This window comes from Echeneis naucrates, chromosome 2 (assembly GCF_900963305.1).
Source record: "Echeneis naucrates chromosome 2, fEcheNa1.1, whole genome shotgun sequence".
NCBI classification, from domain to species: domain Eukaryota; kingdom Metazoa; phylum Chordata; class Actinopteri; order Carangiformes; family Echeneidae; genus Echeneis; species Echeneis naucrates.
Window position 1 is genome coordinate 2,609,228 of NC_042512.1, and position 25,692 is coordinate 2,634,919.

The 25,692-nt window shown below is 41.4% G+C and overlaps 1 protein-coding gene, 1 long non-coding RNA gene and 3 other non-coding genes across 6 annotated transcripts; 4 read left to right on the top strand and 1 right to left on the bottom strand.

Annotated features, from left to right (window-relative positions):
* Window positions 1-8,062: 8,062 nt before the first annotated feature.
* Window positions 8,063-9,035, top strand: LOC115055946 (uncharacterized). 2 transcript variants are annotated; one of them, XR_003841738.1, is made up of 3 exons: window positions 8,063-8,123; window positions 8,681-8,863; window positions 8,984-9,035. It is a non-coding gene; the product is annotated as an uncharacterized LOC115055946 (long non-coding RNA). The 2 variants fall into 2 exon arrangements; XR_003841740.1 differs by having other exon boundaries at window positions 8,073-8,123; window positions 8,696-8,863.
* Window positions 9,036-9,329: 294 nt separating this feature from the next.
* Window positions 9,330-20,241, top strand: LOC115057392 (NLR family CARD domain-containing protein 3-like; the record flags this gene model as incomplete). Its single annotated transcript, XM_029524483.1, has 12 exons — window positions 9,330-9,561; window positions 9,695-11,029; window positions 11,114-11,589; window positions 15,101-15,165; window positions 15,763-15,803; window positions 16,466-16,542; window positions 17,024-17,079; window positions 17,220-17,434; window positions 17,944-18,215; window positions 18,468-18,584; window positions 18,786-18,933; window positions 19,128-20,241. Coding segments are annotated over 12 exons (3,351 nt in total), but the record flags the coding sequence as incomplete, so codon positions are not given.
* Window positions 20,242-21,779: 1,538 nt separating this feature from the next.
* On the top strand, window positions 21,780-21,851 carry trnap-ugg (transfer RNA proline (anticodon UGG)). Its single transcript has one exon. It is a non-coding gene; the product is annotated as a tRNA-Pro (tRNA).
* Window positions 21,852-22,657: 806 nt separating this feature from the next.
* On the bottom strand, window positions 22,658-22,739 carry trnal-aag (transfer RNA leucine (anticodon AAG)). The gene has a single exon. It is a non-coding gene; the product is annotated as a tRNA-Leu (tRNA).
* Window positions 22,740-24,698: 1,959 nt separating this feature from the next.
* Window positions 24,699-24,772, top strand: trnan-guu (transfer RNA asparagine (anticodon GUU)). Its single transcript has one exon. It is a non-coding gene; the product is annotated as a tRNA-Asn (tRNA).
* Window positions 24,773-25,692: the final 920 nt, after the last annotated feature.

A 25,692-nucleotide genomic window follows, 5' to 3' on the forward strand; every position in this document is an offset into this window, starting at 1 on the left:
ACACACACACACACACACACACACAACTTCATGTTGAGGAGTTTGGTCTCTGGTTTTCTATTTCTTTTTTTATTATTATTATTAGACAATTTTAACAGCTAAAGAGTGTTAAACAAAAATTTGGTGGTGATTGATGGTTTTTTTGTTAATTTAAGAGCAGTTAAAACAGAGCAGGAACACTAAAGTAAGGGGCGGGGGGTGAAAACGACAGGAGGGTTAAAGAGCAGATTCTCTCTGAGGGGACGGATGTTGCCACAATACACAGTGTGTGTGCCATCACATGTGGAAGATGTGTGCAGACTGAAGCCTTGGTCTGCCACCAGCTCAGAGGGGCTGCACTTCTACTGACCACCAGGGGGCTCCACTGGTTGTTTCACAAAGTCACAGTGTGTTGGAGTCTATCAGGGTTTTCAGTCATCCCGTTATAATATGTCTAAGGCAACCAGACTTGGTTCTACATTTCTGAAGACATTTGACCTCTCATCCAGGAGGCGTCATTAGACAGATTGGTGTTTTACCTGTCGCAGTATGTGTGGTCAGCCAAAGCCAACACATCGAGCAGGGGATGTAGTTCAGTGGTAGAGGCCATGCTTAGCATGAATGAGCAGCAAAGACCAGCTGCTGTTTTCACACAGGTGGCTGCTACATGGTGTACATATTGTGTAGTCACTTTGATGTGCTAATTTTTCAGCTAGTTTTTTTAGAGTCAGGATGGCCGAGCGGTCTAAGGTGCTGTGTTCACATTGCAGTCTCTCCTGGAGGTGTAGTTTCAAATCCCTCTTCTGACAGAAGCTGCTTTTCTTTTCTCTACTGTTGTAAAGTGTGTTTGGGGACAAAGTTGTTTTGGTCGACTTTGATGGGCAAATTTTTCAGCAAATTTCAGGCAGGAGTAGACCACACAACCATTATAATTTTAAGACTAAGCCACACAGAAAATATATATTACATAACAACTAATTACACATGGATGAATGAAATTGTATTTTTTTTATTTAACAATAAGTGAAAACACGAAGAATGAAGTGTGCATGTGGAGACATCCTCTTCCTCTGTGTCCTGGAAACTAAAAAGCAGATCTTTGAGACCTGTTGATGGTGAACTCAGAGGTTGTTCAAGGGGCCTTTTTTCGCAAAGCTTAGCTACAATGTGTTAAATACAACATGCTAGCATGCTAGCCCAGGGGAATTAGCTCGAATTGTAGAGCGCTCGCGTAACATGTGAGAGGTAGTGGGATCGACACACATTCTCTACAAGTCCTTAGCTCTTTGTTGGAGATACAGCAACAAGTGAACTAAACACAGCAAGTCCCTGGGTGGACTTTGGAGCCTTTTGGTTAACAGATGCAGGACTGTCATGGTGAATGGACTTGTGACTGTTACCTGAACATATCCTGAACTGAACCAGCTGCTGTTCTGCTGTTGTTTTAACTTTGACATGTTTTTTATTTATTTATTTTTTGTATGGATTCATATATTTTATTTTATTTTGCCATTTATTCTCATTTTATATGAATATTACTGTACAAAGTTGGTCTTAAATGATCAATAAGCTTCTCAGCTGTTCTGAATGGTGACAGTGGGTCAGCCTTTGTGTTTACATCTGAATCACGTGATTTTGGAAATTTTTCAAAGCAGCTTCTAGGACGAGTTTAATTCTGTGAGTATTGTGACATCATCAGGTGATGTATCAAAGGCAGCAGCTCTTCAGACTCACACATCACTTCAAACCTTTGAGGAAGTGACACACAACTGTGTGGAGCACATGTGTTGACCGAGACAGACTGCAGAGAAACTGGCAGTACTGATGCTGAGCTGCTTAAAGTCTCTGTCTTGTAAACAGGACATCCTGCATTCACTCTGCTCATCATGTCTCTGTGACACAATCGCTCAGCACGTTCGGCTGTTAACTGAAAGTATGGTGGTTCTAGCCCACCCAGGGAGGCACTTTGACTGATTCACTGATATGATAGTGATCTACAGCACTCATTGGATCGGTTCACAGCTGAGTATGAAGCAGCAGGGACGAGGATCAGCACCTCTAAATCTGAGGCCATGGTTCTCAGGAGGAAACTATATCAGGAAAAGTAAAGGAAAAGGAAAGTATCTCAGGTCTTGTTCATGAGTGATGGAACTCTGTTGCTTATGTAGTGGTGTGATGTTGCGCTATATGATGAACATGGCAGTGAAGTGTTCACCCACACAGATGTGGTTTCAGAGACAGACCGCAGAGAAACTGGCAGCACTGATGCTGACCTGCTTAAAGTGTCTCGCTTGTAAACAGGACATCCTGCATTCACCCAGCAGAGCTTCACTCTGCTCATCATGTCTCTGTGGCACAATCGCTCAGTGCATTCTTCTGTTAACAGAAAGTATGGTGGTTTCTGCTGCAGGTGGGGAATGAGTCCTTGTATCAAGTGAAGGAGTTCAAGTATCTCAGGTCTTGTTCATGAGTGATGGAACTCTGTTGCTTAACCATGAAGGCCAGCAGGTGCTTTGGCCTGTCTGTGTGTTGGATGTGAGCTGCTGAAATCTCTGAACACCATGACACAGATAATATCAGTCTGATGTGTCATCTGTAATCCAGATGTTGTCAGCAACAAACAGATGTTCCTGACAGAAGCTGTGCTGATTCACTTCAACCAGCACATGAGCCTCTTTCTCAGGAGCACACACAGAAAAAATAAGATTTTCTATTCCAACAATATACGTGATGTCCTCGTGTATGAATGAATGTTTCACTGATGCAGATTTTTACAGAACAACATCAACAACGAATAACTCCACAACGAGGCTGTGTGACGTCACTGGAGATCAAAGGCATTTCCTGTCTTTCATTGATCTCCCGCGCGACACAGATGCATGCACACTCTTTCACGTTCGCTTCTAATGGATGAGCGCATGCGCACAAAGACAGAAACGTCCCTGGACTAACGTGACCAATTCAGAATGGGTAAAATTCGGGACATGTCAGAAAAACAGCAAAACAGTGGCCGGTCACTCACACACTGTGTACATAATTTAATGCAAACTTTCATAAACCATGGTCTGAACTAGTTCATTTTAAAATTTGTAAACTGAACTATTAGCTAGTTAATGTAGAAAGGGAACTTTTCCAACACGGTCTGACTGCACTGCAACGTCTCATCGCTCCTTCTCGCGGCTGCGACTTCCGCTCTTTTCATCATCGGAGGGAGCTGGCTGCAGGAGGACTCAACCATCAGATCAGTTTTTAATGTTTTATCAGGAAATAACTCCAGACTCTACTCTAGTGTGATTTTCGGGACGAGTGGGGCAAGATTCGGGATTTAGGACAACTGCTTTAATTTCGAGGCTGTCCCGAATTGTTTGGGACGTCTGGTCACCTTAGCTGTGTTACATGTTTAAAAGTGAAGGGGGGAAATATTTCACAGTTACACTCACAAGAGGAAACACACACACACACACACACACACACACACACACACACACACACACACACACACAGAGGACCATGTGCTTCACCGCAGCAGCTGAAAGTAAAAGTGTTCAGAGTTCAGCCTCCATTTTGAAGCTGTCGGAGCAGAAGCAGGGAAACTGAAGGCTGAGGCCGGTGAGTGTTAACATTATTATTATTTCACTGTCAGTTTGTCCCTGTGGACTGTGGAGGGACGAAGACTCACAGTGGACTTCTGTAACACTGAGACACTGAGACATGGAGGTCAGAGTTCACTTTGACGAACAGAGAAAAACTCCAGCTGAGCTGAGAACAGACCGTAATGTCTGATAGTATCAAAGGATGAAGGATCTACCTGATACAGAAAGTTCAGAGCTGCTCTGGAATCAGATTTTACTGTAAGTCATATTCAGTTTTCCACAGAGAGCTCAGACTGTGTTTGGATCAACAACCTTTGAAAACCTATTACTTAGGAATTAGTATTTACAACTTTTATTTGAAAACTGACAGTTTGATGCTCATATCTGGACATGATGATCATTTTCAATCAGCTACCTTCTTAGATATATAAAGAAGAGTAACTAACTGAGAAGGGCTGTTGAAGAGTTGAAGAACATGACAAAAAGACAGGGAGATAGACAAAGTGCTAAAAGAACACAAACAGGTCTGTTCTGTTTAATGTTCACTATTAAATGAAACTGTTAATTTAAATGTTGCAGTCAGTGAATGCTTTAATCGTGATGATGAGCCATCAAACTCCTCACAGCTCCCTGTTCAGATTCCAGATAAAGAGGGTTGGTTGTGGATGATGTGGTTACTTATTAACGAGATCTCTCCAAATGTTTGTGATAAAGACATGAACTTACTGCTGAAAACATCAGCATGATATCAGTTAAACCAGCAGAATGTCATCTGACAATTCACTTTAGGAAAAATTGAAGATAGTGAAGTGTGAGCAATTCTTTTTTTCTAATAAGAATGAATATAATTCTATCCTGAGTAAATGTCACTGTACACTTTAATAATTATAATAGAGAGAGAGAGAGAGAGAGAGAGAGAGAAAGAAAGAAAGAAACTCAGTCCTTCCCCCAGCAGCCTAGGCCTATAGCAGCATACCTAAAGAGTAGAGGACTTTAAGCCTGGTCTTGAAAGTTACTAAAGAGTCCGCCCCCCGGACCGATGCTGGGAGTTGGTTCCATAGAAGAGGAGCCTGATAACTGAACGATCTGCCTCCAGATTTACTCTTGGAGACTTGAGGAACCACAAGTAAACCTCCATCTAGAGAGCGGAGTGGCCTGCTAGGACAGTAAGGAACTATGAGCTCTCTGAGATATGATGGAGCTTGGCCATTAAGAGCTTTATACGTTAAAAAGAAGGATTTTGAATTCTACTCTGTATTTTACTGGCAGCCAATGAAGAGCAGCTAACACAGGAGAGATGTGATCTCTTTTCCTAGTTCCTGTTAATATTCGTGCAGCAGCGTTCTGAATTAACTGAAGGCCTTTTAGAGATTTGTTTGGACATCCAGATAGTAATGAGTTACAGTAGTCCAGCCTAGAAGTTAAAAATGCATGGACTAGTTTTTCTGCATCATCCTGAGAAAGGATGTTTCTGATTTTCCTAATGTTTCTGTCAGGTTTAACCCACCTAGAACATTATTAAACACACAGGGAAGAAAGACAAAGGACAACAGCGCTCATTTTACTTGCAAGGAGAACAGACAGAGATGTGCTCAGTGACACTCTTTACCCGCTCTGGAGTATCTCTTCTGTTCTCCCCCTGTTTATTTCCTTAGGGTGGTCCCTAGTTACAAAATCCTGCAGCTCTAAAGGTGAGAATACACAGCTGCAAGTAGTGAATGAATAGACGCTTGTTATATGATTTATATTCAAGTTATAAGTCACAAGAAACTCAAACACATTGAGGGTTAGTTTATGAACGAAGTAATCTCGCTTCGACATCCTCCCTTTCTTCATAAATCTTCTTCGAAGGTCGTTGCTTCTTCTTCGGAGGTATGACCTCTGCTCCTGCTAATAAAAACACAGGTTTCTGCATTCTTGCAGGGTCAGTAAAAGTTGAGCAGTACTGTGATAATCACTTTATGTAAATTTATTCTAACAGTTTCTCAGGTGGAAGAAAGCTGCTCGACTAACTTGTTTTATGTGAGAGACAAAGGACATGTCCTGGTCAAAAATTACTCCAAGGTTTCTTACAGCGGAGCTGGAAGCCAAAGTGATGCCGTCCAGATTGATGAGATGATTAGATAGTATTTTTCTGAGGTGCTTAGGACCGAGTACAATAACTTCTGTTTTGTCAGAGTTGAGAAGTAAAAAATTTCCAGTCATCCAGACTTTTATGTCTTCAAGACATGCCTGCAGTCTGACTATCTGAGTGACTTCATTTGGCTTCTCGATGCTCGTGTAGTTGTTTTGCTACAGCTTTCTCAATGATTTTAGAAATAAATGGAAGGTTCGATATGGGTCTATAGTTTGTCAAAACATCTGGATGAAGATTAGGCTTTTTAAGCTGGGGTTTGATGACCGCAGTCTTAAGTGCCTGAGGTACATAACCCAGAAATAAAGTCAGATTAACCAAATCTAGAATCTATTTCAATTAAATAAAAGATCTCTTTAAAGAGGCCAGACTTCAGTTTCCTTGGTTCATTTGTCTTCCAATAGCCCTAACCCATTTAGAAACAAGAAGAAACAAAGGTAACACTTTAATATGACCAGTTTTGTTCCGCACAAACTGTTTGATTTCTCCACACTGTGACTGATTTAATGTAAAATGTTCCCACATTGTTTATCACCATCTAGTGGACAGATAGTAGAACTTCATCACTTCATGTTTGTTTCCTGTAATGAGGAAGAAAACTGGTTCAGTGTCATGAATGTAAAATCTTTCCATTTTGTTCCAGAGCAAAGATGAGCCAACCATATTTTTTTTAGAATTTTATTATTTATCCTCTTAATCCATGAGAAAATACAAAATAATACAGACAATTAAGAAACAGTTGCCCCTGGACATTTATATTTTGTCTTATTTTTACATAATTTTCCTCTTTATTACATGAAATTTTCTTCTGTGAAAATTACCAAGGTTTATGAATAGTAGAAATTAGAATTGAATATTGAAATGATAAAAAAATCAAAATTTCTGAAGGTTCCATCTTTTGGTTGAGCTCAGAATGACATAGTTGTTTCATATCACTAAAGTTTTTAAAAATTGAGCTCTGAAGTTATGAGGATGTAACTTTTCATCAGCTCAAACAGACACCAGGACTGATGAGGGAGAACAAGCAGCTTCTTCTCTTCACATGAAGCTGGAAAGTGTCAAAGTCTCCCTGAAGTGAGTTCAGAAGCTGAGAATCTGTAAATGTCTGAACAGGATCACTGTGATCACACTGAGCTGACAACAGTAGACATGTTTATTTACCTTCCTTCCTTTCTTCCTATTTACAGACTGAATCTATCAATATTTTATCTGGAATTCACAGTGAATAGTTCCTTCACTTTGTTCTTGCTCTGATATACAGTCAGAATCTTAGACTTAGTAAACCCAAGACTTTTAAATAACCAGAGTTAAACTCGATTTTATTTAAATGGTATTTAAATGGTCACCACAAATTCATCTAAAGTGAAGCAGATTTTTTTGTCAACTTAACTTTCTTCATAAGGCTTAAGTTGATTTCCTTGAACTGGTGTGCAGTGTTATAGTTGAGCCATGACAGAACAAACATGTCAGAAGTGGTCTGATACTTTGGATGAACTTGGCTGAGTGAATTGAACTCTTACTGTTAATGGTACAGTTAACATTTTTCCAGATACAGTGAAGCCATTGATTGAAGCAGCACTTATTGTTTGCTCAATAAGGTGACATGAATTAAATCAACTCCATCAACACATCCTACAGTCAGATACCACCATCTAGTGGACAGAGAGAAGAAGCACCATCAGATCTGAGATACATTTCTCTGAAACTTGCAGATTACTGACAGATCAGACTGATTTTTATGTGAAGCTGAGGAGGCTTACTATTTAAATAATGTGTCAAAGAAACAAATGTTTAAGATGCATCCTGAACATTAGATGAGAGAACCACCTCCTCTGGTCTGGGGTTTTTCTGACAGGTCAGACTGGTTTAGTTGTAACAGTTTTTTTTTTTGTTTGTTTTTGTTTTTGTTTTGTTTATTTGTTTTTTTTACTTGGCTTCTGAAGGAATAATCTGGCCCTCAAAAATGTCATGACAATTCTGGACCTTCAAATGATGCCAACCTATGGTGATCACAACTGTGTCAAGGATCCATAATTCTTCAACTTGCTCTAATAAAAGTAAATGGTGATCTGGGTTTGTTTGAAATTTAGTGTTAATGCCAATGTATAACATTGAAGATTGAGATTAACAGGAATGTTCTCTGTTTAACACAAAATCTGACTGAAATCAACACAGAGAGAGAGAAAAGTCAAACAGTTTGTTGTTGGGAGTTAAAGGCTGACGTTAATGACATATTAGTGACAGTAATGATGATGATTGTGTCCTGTGATGTAATTCCTGTTGTAATGAATCTTTTTGTTGTGTTTGTGTGAAGGTAGAGGCTCAGCTATGAATCAGTGTGAGGACAGAGAGGAGGGAGCCCCTCCCTCTAAAACCACTCTGTGTGGGGAACATGAGAGTCAGACCAAAGCTCAGAGGTGAGATGAGGATCTCTAACTGTCCATCTGTCAGAGCTCAGCACTCAGATCACTGCTCCATCATTATTCACTCTCACTGTCACTTACATTTTTTACTGCTGAAATTTTACTGCTGTTGTTTAGTTTGTCCTTGTCTCCATTGGAAGCTCAACCAGGATGTGGAGATTCATTCATTCATATTCACCAGTCCATCACAGGGCCAACACACAGATACAGACAGTGAAAATCTGCCACACTCACACTCAAACCTACAGACATGGCTGTTGTGGAGCAACACCACTAACCACGATGCCGTTGTGCTGCCTGCATGTTGAGATATATTTATTATTATTATTATTATTATTATTTGACTTGCACAGGTCAATAAAACTTCATGCGAGTCAAATGAAAAATATCCAAACAGTCAAAGTGATCCTGAAATGTCATTAAAATGAACAAAAACATTGAACAATAAAATAATCTGGATGGCTAAACAGGTAAAAGCTGAACTTGTCTGATTTATTTTAAACTGATAATTTTCTGCCAACTTTCTTGGTTTTTAATTTTTTTACTGTCAGCTTTGTTTCTACCAGCTACCAGAAGTCAAGACCAGATTTTCCTGAACTGAGCTGTGTGTCCATGAAGACTGATTGGTCTATGGATCATCCTATTACATTTAAGGGAGTACAACAGTCTGCTGTATCCAGCTGTGTGTCCATGAAGCGTGATCGGTCTGTGGATGACTTTATCAAAGAAAAAAGGTAAAAGTTGATAATTTATTGTTGTTTGACTCATTAAAGGTATCAAAGCTTGTCTATCAGTTTCTGGTGTTCATAGAAAACTCCTGGAACAAACTGTGTGTTTGTGTCTTTTCTCCTCAGATTTAAGTCTGACAAACATCATCACACAGACCTGGACTCCATATTTATGGTGTGTAAATGTTCATCCAGCTACAGTCACAGTTAATACCCTGAATTTTCACTTCCTGAGTTGATGTGTTGAAGGGCTGTATCAGTTTGGTCTTCATGTGATGATCAGGATCTCTGTGTTGTCAGAATCTAAAGTCAAACTTAGTAAGTTACACCAGTGAAGTCAGCAGGTCTGAATCTTTCTGTGTAGCTCTGGAAAGAGACGTGGCAGCAGATGATACAGCAGCAGCTAAAGTTGAACTCTGCTGACTGATGATCTGATGCTTTGATCCATCAGTTTATACTGAGAGTGAACTTTACACAGGATGTTATTGTGTTCCAGCTGCTGGAGGAGAACATCGTCTGTTTTGTGAAGAATGAGCTGAAGAAAATCAAAAAGAGTCTGAGTCCAGATTACCCACAATTCATCAAGAATGAGAATGATGAGGTGGATGAAGAGCAGAGGAGGAGCAGAGAGGCATTTCTGAAGATCACAGTGAACTTCCTGAGGAGGATGAAGCAGGAGGAGCTGGCTGACTGTCTGCAGAGCAGTAAGAGGACTTAACTTGATGGATCAATTAGATATTTACTAAAGTCTGAGGAGACGGAGAGAAATATGATCATATTCTTATTCCTTAGAAGTAAATATCAACCTTGTAGTTTATTTGTATTTTGCACTTTCAGAGTTTATTGCACCAGTTTGTCGACCTAAACTGAAATCTGGCCTGAAGAAGAAGTTCCAGTGTGTGTTTGAGGGGATCTCTAAAGCAGGAAACCCAACCCTTCTGAATCAGATCTACACAGAGCTCTACATCACAGAGGGAGGGACTGGAGAGGTCAATGAGGAACATGAGGTCAGACAGATTGAAACAGCATCCAGGAAACAGGACAGAGCAGAAACAAGCATCAGACAAGAAGACATCTTTAAACCCCCACCTGGAAGAGACCAACCAATCAGAACAGTGATGACAAAGGGAGTGGCTGGCATTGGGAAAACCGTCTTAACACAGAAGTTCACTCTGGACTGGGCTGAAGACAAAGCCAACCAGGACATAGAGTTCACATTCCCCTTCACCTTCAGAGAGCTGAATGTGCTGAAAGAGAAGAAGTTCAGCTTGGTGGAACTTGTTCATCTCTTCTTCACTGAAACCAAAGAAGCAGGAATGTGCAGCTTTGATCACTTCCAGGTTGTGTTCATCTTTGACGGTCTGGATGAGTGTCGACTTCCTCTGGACTTCCACAACACTGAGGTCCTGACTGATCCTACAGAGTCCACCTCAGTGGACGTGCTGCTGACAAACCTCATCAGGGGGAAACTGCTTCCCTCTGCTCGCCTCTGGATAACCACACGACCTGCAGCAGCCAATCAGATCCCTCCTCAGTGTGTTGACATGGTGACAGAGGTCAGAGGGTTCAATGACCCCCAGAAGGAGGAATACTTCAGGAAGAGGTTCAGACATGAGGAGCAGGCCAGCAGGATCATCTCCCACATCAAGACCTCACGAAGCCTCCACATCATGTGCCACATCCCAGTCTTCTGCTGGATCACTGCTACAGTTCTGGAGGAGGTGTTGAAGACCAGAGAGGGAGGAGAGCTGCCCAAGACCCTGACTGAGATGTACATCCACTTCCTGGTGGTTCAGTCCAAACTGAAGAAGGTCAAGTACGATGGAGGAGCTGAGTCAGATCCACACTGGAGTCCAGAGACCAGGAAGATGATTGAGTCTCTGGGAAAAGTGGCTTTTGAGCAGCTGCAGAAAGGAAACCTGATCTTCTATGAATCAGACCTGACAGAGTGTGGCATCGATATCAGAGCAGCATCAGTTTACACAGGAGTGTTCACACAGATCTTCAAAGAGGAGACAGGGCTGTACCAGGACAAGGTCTTCTGCTTCGTCCATCTGAGTGTTCAGGAGTTTCTGGCTGCTCTTCATGTCCATCTGACCTTCATCAACTCTGGAGTCAATCTGATGTCAGAAGAACAAACATCCTCCAACCATCTTCATCTGCTTTTCCAAGGTTGGGCAGCTGGGGTAGCAACTTCAGCAGAGACCCCCAAACTTTCCTTTTCTGGGTCACATCTACGAGCCCAGTTGTCCAAAGTGTTTATGAACAAACCTCAACCTTTAATTCTCTACCAGAGTGCTGTGGATAAGGCCTTACAGAGTCCACATGGACACCTGGACTTGTTCCTCCGGTTCCTTCTGGGTCTTTCACTGCAGACCAACCAAACTCTCCTTCGAGGCCTGGTGACACAGACAGGACGTCCCACAAAGACCAATCGGGAAACAGTCCAGTACATCAAGAAGAAGATCAGTGAGAATCTGTCTCCAGAGAAAAGTATCAACTTGTTGCCATGTCTGAATGAACTGAATGATGGTTCTCTGGTGGAGGAGATCCAACAGTCCCTGAGATCAGGACGTCTCTCCACAGATAAACTGTCTCCTGCTCAATGGTCAGCTCTGGTCTTCATCTTACTGTCATCAGAAAAAGATCTGGACGTGTTTGACCTGAAGAAATACTCTGCTTCAGAGGAGGCTCTTCTGAGGCTGCTGCCAGTGGTCAAAGCCTCCAACAAAGTTCTGTATGTGCAAATAAATCCATCTAGATCAAGTAAATCTTTTTCTTTAGTTGAGAATCAAAAACTGTTTATTTCATCACTTATCTTGTTTTGCTGATTCCTCTTCAGACTGAGTGGCTGTAACCTGTCAGAGAGAAGCTGTGAAGCTCTGTCCACAGTCCTCAGCTCCCAGTCCTCTAGTCTGAGAGATCTGGACCTGAGTAACAACAACCTGCAGGATTCAGGAGTGAAGCTGCTGTCTGCTGGACTGAAGAGCCCACACTGTGAGCTGGAAGCTCTCAGGTCAGAGTTTATGTTTGTGTCAAACATGTGTTTTTCGTTTTTTGTTTTTTTTTTCTTAATGATTTTTCATTAAATTAGATAAAATGAACAGAAGATGTTTGTAGATTTTGGAGATTGTAATCAAGATAAAAAGCTTCATAATTCAAAATGAATCACTGATTTGATTCACCACCTGGAGAACACACTCGATGCAACATGTTGCTCAACCAACAGGGGCATGCTGGTGTCCTCCTGGTGAATCATAGAGCAGAATCAATGCATCACTATATCGTGTGTAACTGAGACAGTAACTGTGTCTTTACTTTAATCGATGTGTTTGCTGTGTGTTCTACTGTTGTTTATTTCTGTGTTTAAATCATAATCAAGTAAGGCTTGGAATATAGCCTGACATAAACTCAGGACAAAAAGAAAAACTGCAAGCTTACTTCCCTAGCAACGAATCAGGAGAAAATGGTTAATGAAAACAAATACCTTCCCCCACAGCTATTACAGCTATATAGCGACTAGGACTGCTATTTGTTTCACCCAAACCAAAATGCAGAAGAATCCCACCTCTCCGCCTGGAACAGTAAATTGGACTCACACACAGAGTGGACTGCACCCTGTGAACGAGGGGGGCAAACAACAATATATACAAATGACCAAAGGCCAGAACAGAGTTCTTTATAAGACATTCGGTTCTTCATTTTGGCTTCCTCTAAACACCCAAAGACCATTTTTCTCTCTGCTTTAGGAACAGTTTGTTTATAATATCTCTAATAACACATCATTTAGTAGTGAAAATATTATATATTTCATTCATATAGAATATTAATTTAAGCTCACTGGCCCAGGGATGGTGATGAAATATCTTTTTAGTAATTCTATGATCAGCAGCTTCACAGATCTGTTCCACAGCTGGAGCATTTGTCTCTTATGTCTGATACTCGAGGGCTCCCAACCCAAATCACCATGAAGAGCCAACACTGAGGTCAATTTGTGTCCTGCTGTAAGATAACCAATAGCTCTATGATGCTGAATATTACAAAGAGAATATTCACAGAATCCCCAGACAGCAGAAGCATCGTCTGACACACACACACACACACACACACACACACACACTATAGAACAGAGTGAAAGTATGAACTCCCAGATGAACACAGTGTTCAGACTTGTTCAGGGCTCTACCTGCAGACTGAGCTAAAACACTGACAGCTGGGTTAAATGTCATGTGTTGGTCCAACGTCAGAACATTTATACTGATCAGTGTAGGACAGCAGTACTGTCCCAAGATTAACATTCGACTTCTCACACTTGATTTTGGCCTAAAATCCTCCACTTGTGTTTTGTCTTGGTTCTCCATTAGTCTCCACTTCCAGCACTGTTTTGGAACAATGTGAACATTTTTTTCTTTCTTAGCCAACAGAATGACATCATCCACATGTAACATGGCTCTATTGGTTCAGTTTGGGATATTTCAGTCATAATGCCAATTTAGTTTGAATATCAAAGAAATTGTCAGAACTAATGCTTTCATTTTCCAAGGAACCTTCCCACCTGGTCCATTATTAGAATAATAATGTTTACATGAACCACTGACCCCAAAGCAGTTACATGAATGTACTTTTTCTTTAACATGACATGAGCAACACACTGCAGCAGTGGAAATAAGGTGGCTCCAAACATACCTAATGTAAACATCAACACCTCAGGAACACATTCATTTTGCTGTGATTGTCTCTCTGCTGTAGGAAACGTGTTTGCTCTATCTGCCTTGCGGCTCTCCCAGCTATGTTAAATATCAATCTCAGGATTCTATGGAATAATATTAGTTTCAGAATCAGGAAAATCTTTTTTTTTTTTCACCCATTCCTATAATCCCTAAAAGATGGTATAGGTCAGAATAGATTCTGTATATTTAAGTAGTATTTCTACATCCACTGTTCAACTGTTGTAAAGTTTGGCTGACTCTGCTGTTTGGTTATTTCTGATGTGTTAAAATCACAATGTTGACAGTTTGAGTCAGTTCAGGTTCTTTACAGTGTTGTTTCATTTTCTCATTAAATATTGTATTTGATTATTGTAAAGCTGCTTCCTGTTGGTTCAGCTCTTTGACTTTCATTTTCTAAACTTCTACTTTCTAAACCTTCACACTGAACAAATGATGAAACATTGAACGCTTTCAAGCAGGAACTTTGTCTCCTAAAGTCACATCTTTTATTCTTTACTCAGGTTGGAGAACTGCAGATTGTCAGATATCAGCTGTTCTTCTCTGGGCTCAGCTCTGAAGTCCAACCCCTCCCATCTCAGAGAACTGGACCTGAGTCTGAACAAGTTGAAGGATTCAGGACTCACTGCAGACTGGAGACTCTGAGGTCAGACTCATGTTTTATTTCTGCTCTCAGATTAATATGATGTTACAGTTGTGGTGACTCTGACCTGCAGACATCAGGCTGATATTATACTGATCCTCACTGAGGATCTTCATGCTAACGTCAGTTTTCTTCTTCTCTGGTTTAGTCCAGTCAGTGTAGCAGAGAAATGTTAAACTACAGATTTGAAACTTGAAGAAAAATCCTTCAGTGTTTGAATATCAGGAAACGTTTTTCCACACTGACATGAACAAATATATATTCAGTGTTTTCTTGTTCCAATATAACTATAAACTCATGTGACGAAAGCAGACTGACTGAGAGATTCAGACCAAAATCAGCATGTTTGTTAAACTTGGTCACCGCTGAATGAAGTGAAAATGTTCTCGATGTTGTGAATCATGTGTTGATGTCTCTCCGTCTCTCCGAGTTCAGTCTGACATGTTTCTTGTTTTTGAAAACTTGAGGATGTTTCGTAGAATCTCTAATAAACATGACTTTTTACAGATGGAGCCACAGGTGGAGCTGGTAGAGTTTAAGAGGTGGAGTCACTACGTCTTTATGGGAGCAGCAGCATGTTGTCATTAATATTAATGAAAGGTGTTTGACTGTTGTAAAGCTGCTTCCTGTTGGTTCAGCTGTCTGACTTTAATTTTCTAAACTTCTGCTTTCTAAACCTTCAGCTCTGAACAGATGATGAAACACGGAACGCTTTCAAGCAGGAACTTTGTCTCCTAAAGTCACATCTTTTATTCTTTACTCAGGTTGTGGGGCTGCAGTTTGTCAGAGATCAGCTGTTCTTCTCTGGTCTCAGCTCTGAAGTCCAACCCCTCCCATCTCAGAGAACTGGACCTGAGTCTGAACAAGCTGAAGGATTCAGGACTGAAGGATGTGTCTCATCTTGTGAAGAGTCCAGACTTCAGACTGGAGACTCTGAGGTCAGTGCAATTGGACTCAGTTTATGCTTCTTTCAGTAATATTGTTCTAAATCCAGTAACAGTGGAAAGACTGTGTTGCCGGTGAACTTTCAAACTCCTCAGTGAAGCTGTGAGAGAGGAACAGAATCATATTTCAGAATCAGAGTCAGCCAATCAGATCAGTCAGAGGACTGATGTGATCATGTGACCATCAAATGAAGCAGATTCCAGCTGAAGAACATGAGGTAGCGATGATTCACCACCTGCAGGATGAGGACAGGGTGAGAGAGGAGAGACAGAGACTTTGGGAAAACGTGGTTAATGAAATAGTTACACATGCTGGGAACTGGGAGAAACAGGGATCTCAGAGAAACGTGGTTAGTCGTATGTTGGCACATGTGGGGGGGGGGGGGGGGGGGGGGGAGAGAGAGAGGGAGAGGGAGGGCCTCATGTGGAAGCCAGGAGGTTAATAATATTTAGACTAATCAGATTAATTTATTTATTTATCTGATGAGACTGATGTGGGATCATCACCGTCTGTTTTTAATAAACTAACTCTGACAGAACCTCAGTATGTTCCACTCAATGTCTTGCTGTTGTGGTTGTTTTTGTCCACAGGCTCAGTGACAAAGTGATTCAAGCTTCTACAGAGAAAACCTGTGAGTACTGAACCTCTGAGTCCTGTTCACCAAACTGACTGTGCTCTCTTCATCAAGATCTTTATACATCACATTTTGGTTCACCCTGTTTCAACAACAGACTTTTGTGTGATCATTTTATACATTTAAGTTGTTTACATTAAAGGTTTCAGGCAAATTTCAGGTAAAAGTTACAGAACCATATTATTTCAGATTTATTGTAATGTGTGGAGGTTTTTAATTTCATGTAATATATAACAGATGAACATGGATCCTTTCAGTAAACATGGTGATTATTGTACGTAGGATATTTCTGGATCATTTAGTTCTATGGTGTAATCTGTTCATCCACACAGAGCCAATCCCAGATTGATTGTAATTTCACTTTCTGCAGCACAGCAGCAGCTGTTTATCAGTCAGTCTATAAATACAACATGTGGCTGCAGCTGGTAACTTTAACTGAATAAAGACAGCTACAGACTGAGTCCAGTCAGCAGATTTTTGGACCTGCCCCCTCAGATTGGTACACAGCCAATAGAAAACCAGGATCATCTGAGAGAAAAGGGATGACAGGAGGTTTTGAACTGCTCCTGCGGGACAGTTTCCTCCATCATCAGATCTGAGTCAGAGGATGTGAGCAAACACTGATTTCTGCTATCTGCTGTGTCTTCTCCTCCCATCAGGTGACTCTGTTGTCAAACAGAGTCTGAACACAACAGAGACAACAATGGATGTGTCAGAGGACACAAAACTGGACAAGGTGAGAGGTCAAACATCCTTCCTGATGCTTCAGACTGATTTAGAGGTTCGGCACATGGCAGGAAATGGAGAACAAATATTAAACCAATATCTCCTGCAACTGGCAATGATTTAATCTCTTTGGGCAGAGAAAGAAGTGGACAAAAACTGAAACTATTATTTACATTTTTCATATTGAGTGATAGATGAGCTTTTGAGTTAGATCACAATATGACTGAAGACGGAGACATGTAAAGTTTCAGTCGAGTTTGTTCCCTTAATCCGTCATCTGGAGCTCTTTAAAATCTGGACAAACATCATTTTGAGGTCACGATCAATCAGCTGATTGATCAGCATTCTGGCTTTCAGATGAACAGTTAGATTTCTGTCTGATCAGTTCTACCATCTGATTTCCAACATGGCTGCTGCTTCTGTGCTTCAGTTCAGATTGACCTGTGTGTTGGTTATTTCCAGTCAAACTGATGTTTCTTTCTGGACCACAGTCTCCACAGAGCTTCACACCTGAACTGAAAACTGAATCTACCAAAGTGTCATACAGGTAATTCAGCTGATGCCATCTCTGCAGTGTTGGTGGTCTCATGGATGGTTCCTCCTCTTCCCCTTCATGCTCAGTGTGCTCCTCTTAGACAGTGATATGGTGTTTGTGTGTCGGCTCATTCTACCTTCTGTGTCCTGCAGGTTCAGGTGTCCTGGTCCAGGTATGTTCCAGTGTTCTTTAACTGGACTGGTGTTTGTTGTTGATCAGGAAGCGGAGCTCCTCTACAACACTGTCCAGTGGGATGAAAGCCTCCTCCAATCAGCTGGCAAGATGGCTGCTGGGCCGCTGTTCAATATCCACTGTCCTGAGGACGCTGTCTGTGAGCTCCACCTCCCACACTGTGAGGCAGAAGATGGTGAGATAAAGATTAGTGCTTTTTAGAGTGATGATTAAAAGCCAACAGTCCTGTTATCTGTTCTAACAGCCCTGCTGTGATGACACACTTCCCATTCAGACTTTGTTTTATTAGTTAGTTAGTTTTATTTTGGACTTTAATCTCAGCCTCACAATGTTACAGTCACAGTCCACTGACAGTAACAGACCTTATTAAGGCAATCAGAAGAATTTAATAAATAATAAAGCAATGAAAGTTTTTTTTTTTTTTTTTTAAATAAGATGCTGGAAAATAAACAGTTTTCTAACATGTAGATCAAAGGAGGAGATATTTCTATAGCAAGCTGATGTTTTCCGATTTGTGATATCAATCAGATGGTTCATCAAGAAGACTAGTTTGGACGTTGGGTAACAAAGTCTGAACATCACAGAGACAAACACTGACAGCTGACTGAATTTCCTGACATTCCTGTCCTGGATATAGAATAAGACCATCCCTATCATTTTATAGAATGTGTCTCTGTTTCCCAGCTATGCCCTCTGAAGGTCTGCTGTCTGTCGTCCACATCACTGATGATGGAATGAGCTTCCTCAAACCTCTGGAGATCACAGACACTCATGTGATTGTCAAAGTCTCTCATCTCTCTGCCTTTGGCCTTGTCTGGTTGGGAGAGATGCTACAGAGGTTATTGAACAACAAGAAACCTATTTGTGGCCAACTTCTGCTGTTCCTCCGACCTCCGGCCAGAGACATTCAAATACTGGATGTGTTTCTCATGCCAAGCAACCTCCCTTTGTCTGAGGTAAAGCTTTGTGTCATTCACTTTAATAATCAAACTTCAAACATTCTAATGCTCAACATCTGAACTGTGAACCTTTAAATGTCTTCTGTTAACTTCTGCCTGCTAGTTCTGCAGCTGTCGTAAACAGCAGCTTAATGAGTCAAATTTGATCAAACTGTACAGAATGTAGCTTTAGATCAGGATCTTTGTGTGTGTTTTTCAAAATGAACTTTAGTCTTTCGGCACTAACATTACAATGTCCTGTTGCTGAAGGTTGCTGCGCAACAAGATGATGCTGTTTACATCAAGATCTCTTCTGATTGTAAACTGATAGTTGACCAAAGGTACAGTGTCCTCTCTGATCTGGAGGACTTTAAAATACAGCCTGAGGTGAGTCAAACCTCCATACGCTTAATAATAAATAATAATTCATGTTTTGCTCTCATTTTTATTAACTATCTGTTGTGTTGATGTTAGCATGCTAACTAGTTAGCTTCATCTAGTCACTTGCTGTGGAATCACTCCTGTAGAACAACTAGTGGATTTAGTAGATAAACATTTTGTTCCTCTGTTTTGTCTCCTCTTTCACAGTCTGCTGAGTTTTACTTAAATTATGGGCCAAATTTCTTTCCAACATTTGAGGTCTTCCTGACTCCAAACACAGAGACACTGACTTTGATGGTCAAACAGGAAGAAGGAACAGAAGTGTGGAAACGCAGCATTCCTCTGCCAAGTAAAGGTTTCATCTTCCTCTATATAAAATATATGAAGAAGTGACCCAAATATTGCTGTTGCAAAGATCCCAACAATCCTGTCTGTGTTAAAATAAAAAATTACACTGAAATCATCTGAAATCTGACATTATATCAGTGCTTTAAAGTGCTGGTTGTTATTGGTGATTATTAAACAGTCTTTCATCTGGTTACCCGTTAGGTCCAAAAAGGGAAACTGGTCAAAGCAGCCTCCCAGCTGACGACAACCTCCAAGCAGAAGAGAGGCTGTGTGCTGTTCGGGCAGAATTAATTCAGAGAGTGTCTGACACTGTTCTCAACCAGCTTCTGGATAAACTGCTTCAGCGTGGTGTTATCGGTGATGCAGAAATGGAGTCAGCCAGAACAAAATCCAGAGCGGAAAAAGCCAAAGACGTGATCGACTCAGTGAGAAGAAAGGGAAGAGAAGCCAGCTCATTTCTGATTGCTGCCCTCTGTCAGCTGGATGAATGGCTTTCCAGAGAGCTCTCATTAAGATGAAGACCACAAAAATGCACCAATCTGTTCACTAAGACCTCAGAACTCTTTCAGATCCTTCTAAAATCAGGTGTGCTCCAGAGGCTCTTTGTCTGCAGTGACAGTTCCACACAGCTGCTGCTCATCAACCAATGAAACAGGCAGACAGTTTGTTCCTTTCTTTTGATTGGTGGGCTCAGACAGTTGGTTCCTTTCTTCTGATTGGTGGTATTTTAACAGCTGAAGTAGCTCACTTACACTGAAGATCTAGAGGCCCCTAGTTCAATCCTGGATTTTGGTAGCTGTGCAGGGTCTTTTTTTAATTATGGACATTTTCCGCTCAAGTTCACTGTTGTTATTGAGCAGAAGCAGGAGTCGTTTGTTCTAGAGTGGAGTAATAGTGGCTGATCAGCGAGGAGAACAATGGTATTCACCATCTGATCCTGAGGCTGCCAACAACCAGGACGCTGAAGAGACAGAGGCTAAGAACCAGGATGTGGATGAGAATGAGACGCAAGTGGAAGAAGTGAGGCCTGAAACAGCAGGTGGGCTCTGAGCTGCATCCAGCCATACAGACGAAGAAGAAGAATTCACAGTGGAGGAGGTTCATTGACTTTTTACATTCAACACCAAAAAAAAGGAATATCTGGAGATTCATCAGCCAGCTGCAGGAAATGACCGAGCTAACACTACAATGTTTAATTTCACTGACTGTACACAGAAACCACAGAGCCAGTCACAGGCTCAGTATGTCGTTTCTAGGCTGCAGTCTTTCACAAGGCATGGGTAAGAATTATTGAAGAATTAAATGCATTCAACACAATCTCACAGTGACACTTTGAGGTTTGTGCTGTAGGAAGGCTGCTTCCTGTTTTAAATGGACTTCTGTTGTGGAGGTGTGGGCTCGACTACTAGTCTTGACAAGCTGCGACCTATTTTGGAATTGGCTGTGAACTGCAGCCATCACTGACTCTGGTGAACTCGTGTTTTCAATTTTCCATATGGATGAGGGGTAGAAGGCTCCAGACCCAAGGTTGACTCCTTCCTCTGGGGACTGCATCACTCCAAAAAGACAACTGCTTCCTAATCCTACTCCTGGAATTTAGGCCAGATATAAAATGTGGCATATTATACATCCAAGAAAATATCACAAGACTTGAGATTCCTTCATATCAGTCTGCAGTTGATAGATATCCTGGAACTTTGAGTTAGCAATTGTTTCATGTTGACAAAGGTGTACAAAGTGTAAAAGTTGCAGAAGACAGCATGACTGGACTGGGCCTAAATAAATCTATCTTACTGAATACGTTGGCAGGTATGCCTTTGTTTTGGTGAATGCTACAGGACTGGCTGATCATGTTTGACCATTGGCTAGTGAGGCACGCAATCAATCAAGACTGTGTGTCAGGATGACTGAGTGGTTTTGGCTCCAGACTCAAGGTTAAATCCATCTCACATAAAAAATTCCTCCTCTTTTGACAAGGTCTTGTATGAAATTTAGTTTCTCAGCGACACAGTCTTGCAACTTGCATTTGATAACTGAACTCTTCAGGGAAATAAACATAATAGTTTGTGACTTCTGGGCATTCCTGGTGTTTCTGTAAGTCCGTCCAGCTCAATCAATAGAGCACGAAGCTCTTAATCACAGGGTTGTGGGTTTGAGCCCCACGTTGGGCGATAAATTTTTTTTTTTTTTTTTTTTTTTTTTTTGACCCAAAGGTCTCCCAGCAGAACACTGCCTCTGCCCGCTGGCCTTCTTCCCACAATGGATCCTGGTGCCATGTGTTCCAGGTCATGGATATTGCTTCCATGACCTGGAAGTGGAACTAAAGGTGTGTCCCTATCACCGGCCTTGATAATGATAACTGAGCACCAGTGAGTGCTCTCCTCCTCTTAGAGTCCCAATGGATTTCTAGTCCATCGCCTTAACCACTCGGCCACAACGAAAAAAAGGGAAAAAAAAGCATTTCTCAATATTCGCTGCAGTTGCCGGGAATCAAAACCAGGTCAACAGCTTGGAAGGCAGCTATGCTGACTGTAATACCACCATTACATGAAGTTTTGTGTAATTGAGTTGTGTAATGAGTTTTGTGTAATTTTTAACCACCACATCCACCTTCTCTCAAAGTGGATGTGCTGGTTAAAAATTACTGAGAGACTTCCACCAGCAGTCTGTCTAATAACCACCAGGGGTGGCTTCACTGGTTGGAAAATGAAGTCTGTATTGAAGTCTATGGGGTTTCATACAGACAGAGAGGAAGAAATCAAGTTTTGAGAGGTTGCATGTGGCCAGTATGGGGCTTGAACCCACGAACTTGGCGTTAACTGAATATAACTGGCCAGTTACGTTAGACAGACAAGCTCGTTGGTCTAGGGGTATGATTCTCGCTTTGGGTGCGAGAGGTCCCGGGTTCAAATCCCGGACGAGCTCTTAGTGTTATGTTGCTAATGTCATTGCCTGACCATCATAACTCTTACCAAAGTTTGTCTTCTGTTAAAAAAGGGCAATCACCATCTGCTCAACACAGCAACCAACACTAGACTGCTGTTTCTCTAGTCCAGAGACTGCAAGCGAAAGCTGTAATACAGGAAGTGATGGCAGGACCATGATTGCCTTTGGAGCTTCATTAATAGTGTGCACTCTATGGTGGAGTTCATGGAAACAGATACACTGTTTGGTTCTGAGCTGATCATTAATAATCAACCAATGAATGATCAATAATCTTCTCAGCTGTTCTGAAGTGTGACAGACTTTGTGTTTACATCTGAATCACATGTGATTTTGGAAATTCTTCAAAGCAGCTTCAAAGGAAAGACTTTCATTCTGTGAGTACTGTGACATCATCAGGTGACATCATCAGGTGACATCATCAGGTGATGTATCAAAGGCAGCAGCTCTTCAGACTCACATCACAATAAGTTTTGTGTCTTATTTGGCTCCATTTGGTGGAAGCTGTGAATCGCAGGATTCAGGGGGAATACATCCATACATACATCTTCACTGAAATAATGACACCTGTGAGACTTGTTCTTATAATTAATGTTAAGACCCAGAAAGCAACATATTTGATTGGGTATGAGTCAGAACTCATCCACCTTCAGACTGGACATCTTCTGACTGTAGAACTGGAGCTTTTTATACATCTCACTGCAGCACAATAAAGTCCTCTGTGAGTATTGTGTGTCGATGAAAAATGCCCGAATTAGCTGATTAGTTTTTATTGACAATAAACAAACTGGCAGTGGTGGGATTCGAACCCACGCCTCCAAAGAGACTGGAGCCTTAATCCAGCACCTTGGACCGCTCGGCCACACTACCCTGTGAACAAAAGTTATAGAAGCCATTTTCCCTGACTGGAACTTTTCCTGTTGCAGCCTGCTATTCCTGCTAGAATTATCCTAAATATCTGCCTTTAAGGACATTGTGAATGAACGTGAACTCAGAGGTCGTTAAAGGGGCCTTTTCACAAACCTTAGCTTGCATGCCAGTACAGGGGAATCAGCCCAAATGGTAGAGTGCTCGCTTAGCATGTGAGAGACTTTACTTTGTTGGAGATACAGCAACAAGTGAACTGTGTTTTAGCTGTTGCAGGAGCTCAGAAGCTATCTGGTTAGCTAAAGCTGCTAAAGCTGCCACACCATGCAGGGAAAACTAACATTTTGTAGATCAGTATCATACCATGGTTGGCTGTGCAGCGTTTGGATGCTCCAATCAGTCCGAGTTACAGCATGTATGGATTCCCCAAGAACCATGAGGGCTGGAAAAGGTGGTGTATGTGTTTGTGTGCGTGTGTGTATACAAATAGAAATGCAAATAAAGATAAGTATATGCACCATAAAGGGCCTCTGATATAATACAGAGATTGACAATTAAAACAAAGTCGTGATTTAATCATTTTGCTCCTGGAGATACTTTCACAGCTGCCAAAGTCGTGTAAACAAACTAGCAGCTGCCAAGATAAAAATATATATAATCACACTGTGCAAGTGCACATAAAGATCAGTATATGCATTATAATCACGGCTGGGGAATAATTTGATTAAAATAACCTCTGTCATCTCCACAGTCTTCAGATTTAGCTCCAGGTGGTTCTGACCACACCAGACGACCAGTCTGTCCACCTGCTGCCTGTCGGCAGACTCATCACCGTGCTGGATGAGGCCGATGAAAAAGACTGATCTCCTTCGAGCCGGATTTGAACCAGCGACCGTCTGTCACTGTAAATTTGTTCACAGGGAGATGAAAAATGGCTGAATTAGCGGGTTGGCTTTCATCGACAAGAAACAAACTGGCAGATACAAAGGTATCTGGCAGGACCATGATTGTCTTTTGAGCTTCATTAACAGAGTGCACTCTACTGTGGAGGTCATGATAAAAAAGTGGGAGGAGTCACTTAACTGCACAGTCTTCTTGTCTCTCATTGGAACAGCCTGAAGTTTTGTGGAGGTGAAACCAAACCAGATACCATCCACAAGACATTTTCAGTGCCCAGTTTTATTTTCACTGCAGTTACTCATGTTAACCACTCTGAGACAGTTTTAACAGCTGAAGAGTTTAAAATAAAAACTTTAGTGTTCATTTAAGAGCAGTTAAAACAGACCAGGAACACTAAAGTAAGGGGCAACATCTGTGGCGCAGTCAGTGCAGTGAAAATTAGTTCCAGTTTTGTTGTTGCTTCTGTCTGCAGAACTCAAAGGTATCTGGCAGGACCACATTTGTCTTTGGAGCTTCATTGACAGTGTGCACTCTGTGGTGGAGAGATCATTTTTTCTCATGGCCTCCACCACAGAGTGCACATTCACCTCACCTTGGTCTGTCCATGTTGCAGCCTGCTGTTCTTGGTAGAATTATCCTAAACGTCAGACTTTAGATCCATCTTGAACATTCTCGAAATATCCTTGAAACCTGTTTAAGGTTGATTCAAAGGTTATCTGGATGGACTGCATCCGCTTTCAAAGCTGTTGTCAGATCTTTCTGTTTTTTCTACACAACTCCAATACCAGTTAGTCAGCAAAATATTATGAGCCAATTCCACTGTGGCAAATAACAAAGGATTTTCTTTAGCATAAAATAAACTGTCACATTAATGTCCTGAATGTGCTGTGTGTAAATAAAGATTGAAACCCGTCATGTCAAGCCGTCTCTTATCACTAACATCATTGGCTGGAACTCATATCAATCAGAAAAACGGCTGACAGTTTGAGATTCAAACCAACGACCTTCTTATTGTGGGACCAGTTCCTGTTACAGCCTGCTGTAACAGGAACTGCTCGTCATGTCTCTGTGGCGCAATCGGTCAGCGCGTTCGGCTGTTAACCGAAAGGATGGTGGTTCGAGCCCACCCAGGGGTGATCTTTGTTTAATTCACTGGTATTATAGTTCACACATGGAAGACCAGAGGATTTTTACGTTGATGCTCAGTTATCTCCATCTAGTGGACAGATGGTAGAAGTTGATTCCTGAAAAGAGGAAGTGACTTTTCCTCAGATCAAACTGTTGAAGGAGAACGAGCAGCTTCTTCCTCACTGACTCACTCAACTTCTGTCTCCTGGGTTTGGATTTAGGTCTGGGTCTGGGTCTGGGTCTAAGACCAGGTGGGCCTGCTCAGAGTCTCTGTGTTGGATGTGAGCTGCTGAAATCTCTGAACACCATGACACAGATAATATCAGTCTGATGTGTCATCTGTAATCCAGATGTTGTCAGCAACAAACAGATGTTCCTGACAGAAGCTGCGCTGATGATGATTCTGGATAGAAACTGGGAGGAAATAACTTTATTCTCTCTTTGTTTTTCCACGGAGGAAGTGAAGTTACACCACCTTTAATAGCTCAGTGACAGAAGTTAACTCTCTCTGGTCAGCGGCGTCCTGCAGACAGCAGTTTTATTTTGAAAACCAACCGGATTCTCTTTGCTTTAGAAAGTCCAACTTCCTGCCTGTCTCATGTAAAGACAGAACACCAGATCTGATTTAGTTAGAGCAACTCGGAAACTACGGTGGCGGGTAAGTGCAAAACAAAATTACAAAGTGCGAAAGACTTTTACAAAGCGTGAAACAAATTTACATGTTGGGAAACATTTTTACATTTTATTAAACAAAATTACATAATAAAAACACTGTTACCACAGACAAAATAAATTTATATTTTATAAAAAACAAATTTACAAGTGGCAGAACACTTTTACAAATCCCGAAACAAATTTCCAAACGACAGAATCTTCCGGAAGGTGAATGTACCAAATGCCGGAAGTGATCCAGAAGAAGATTGACTGT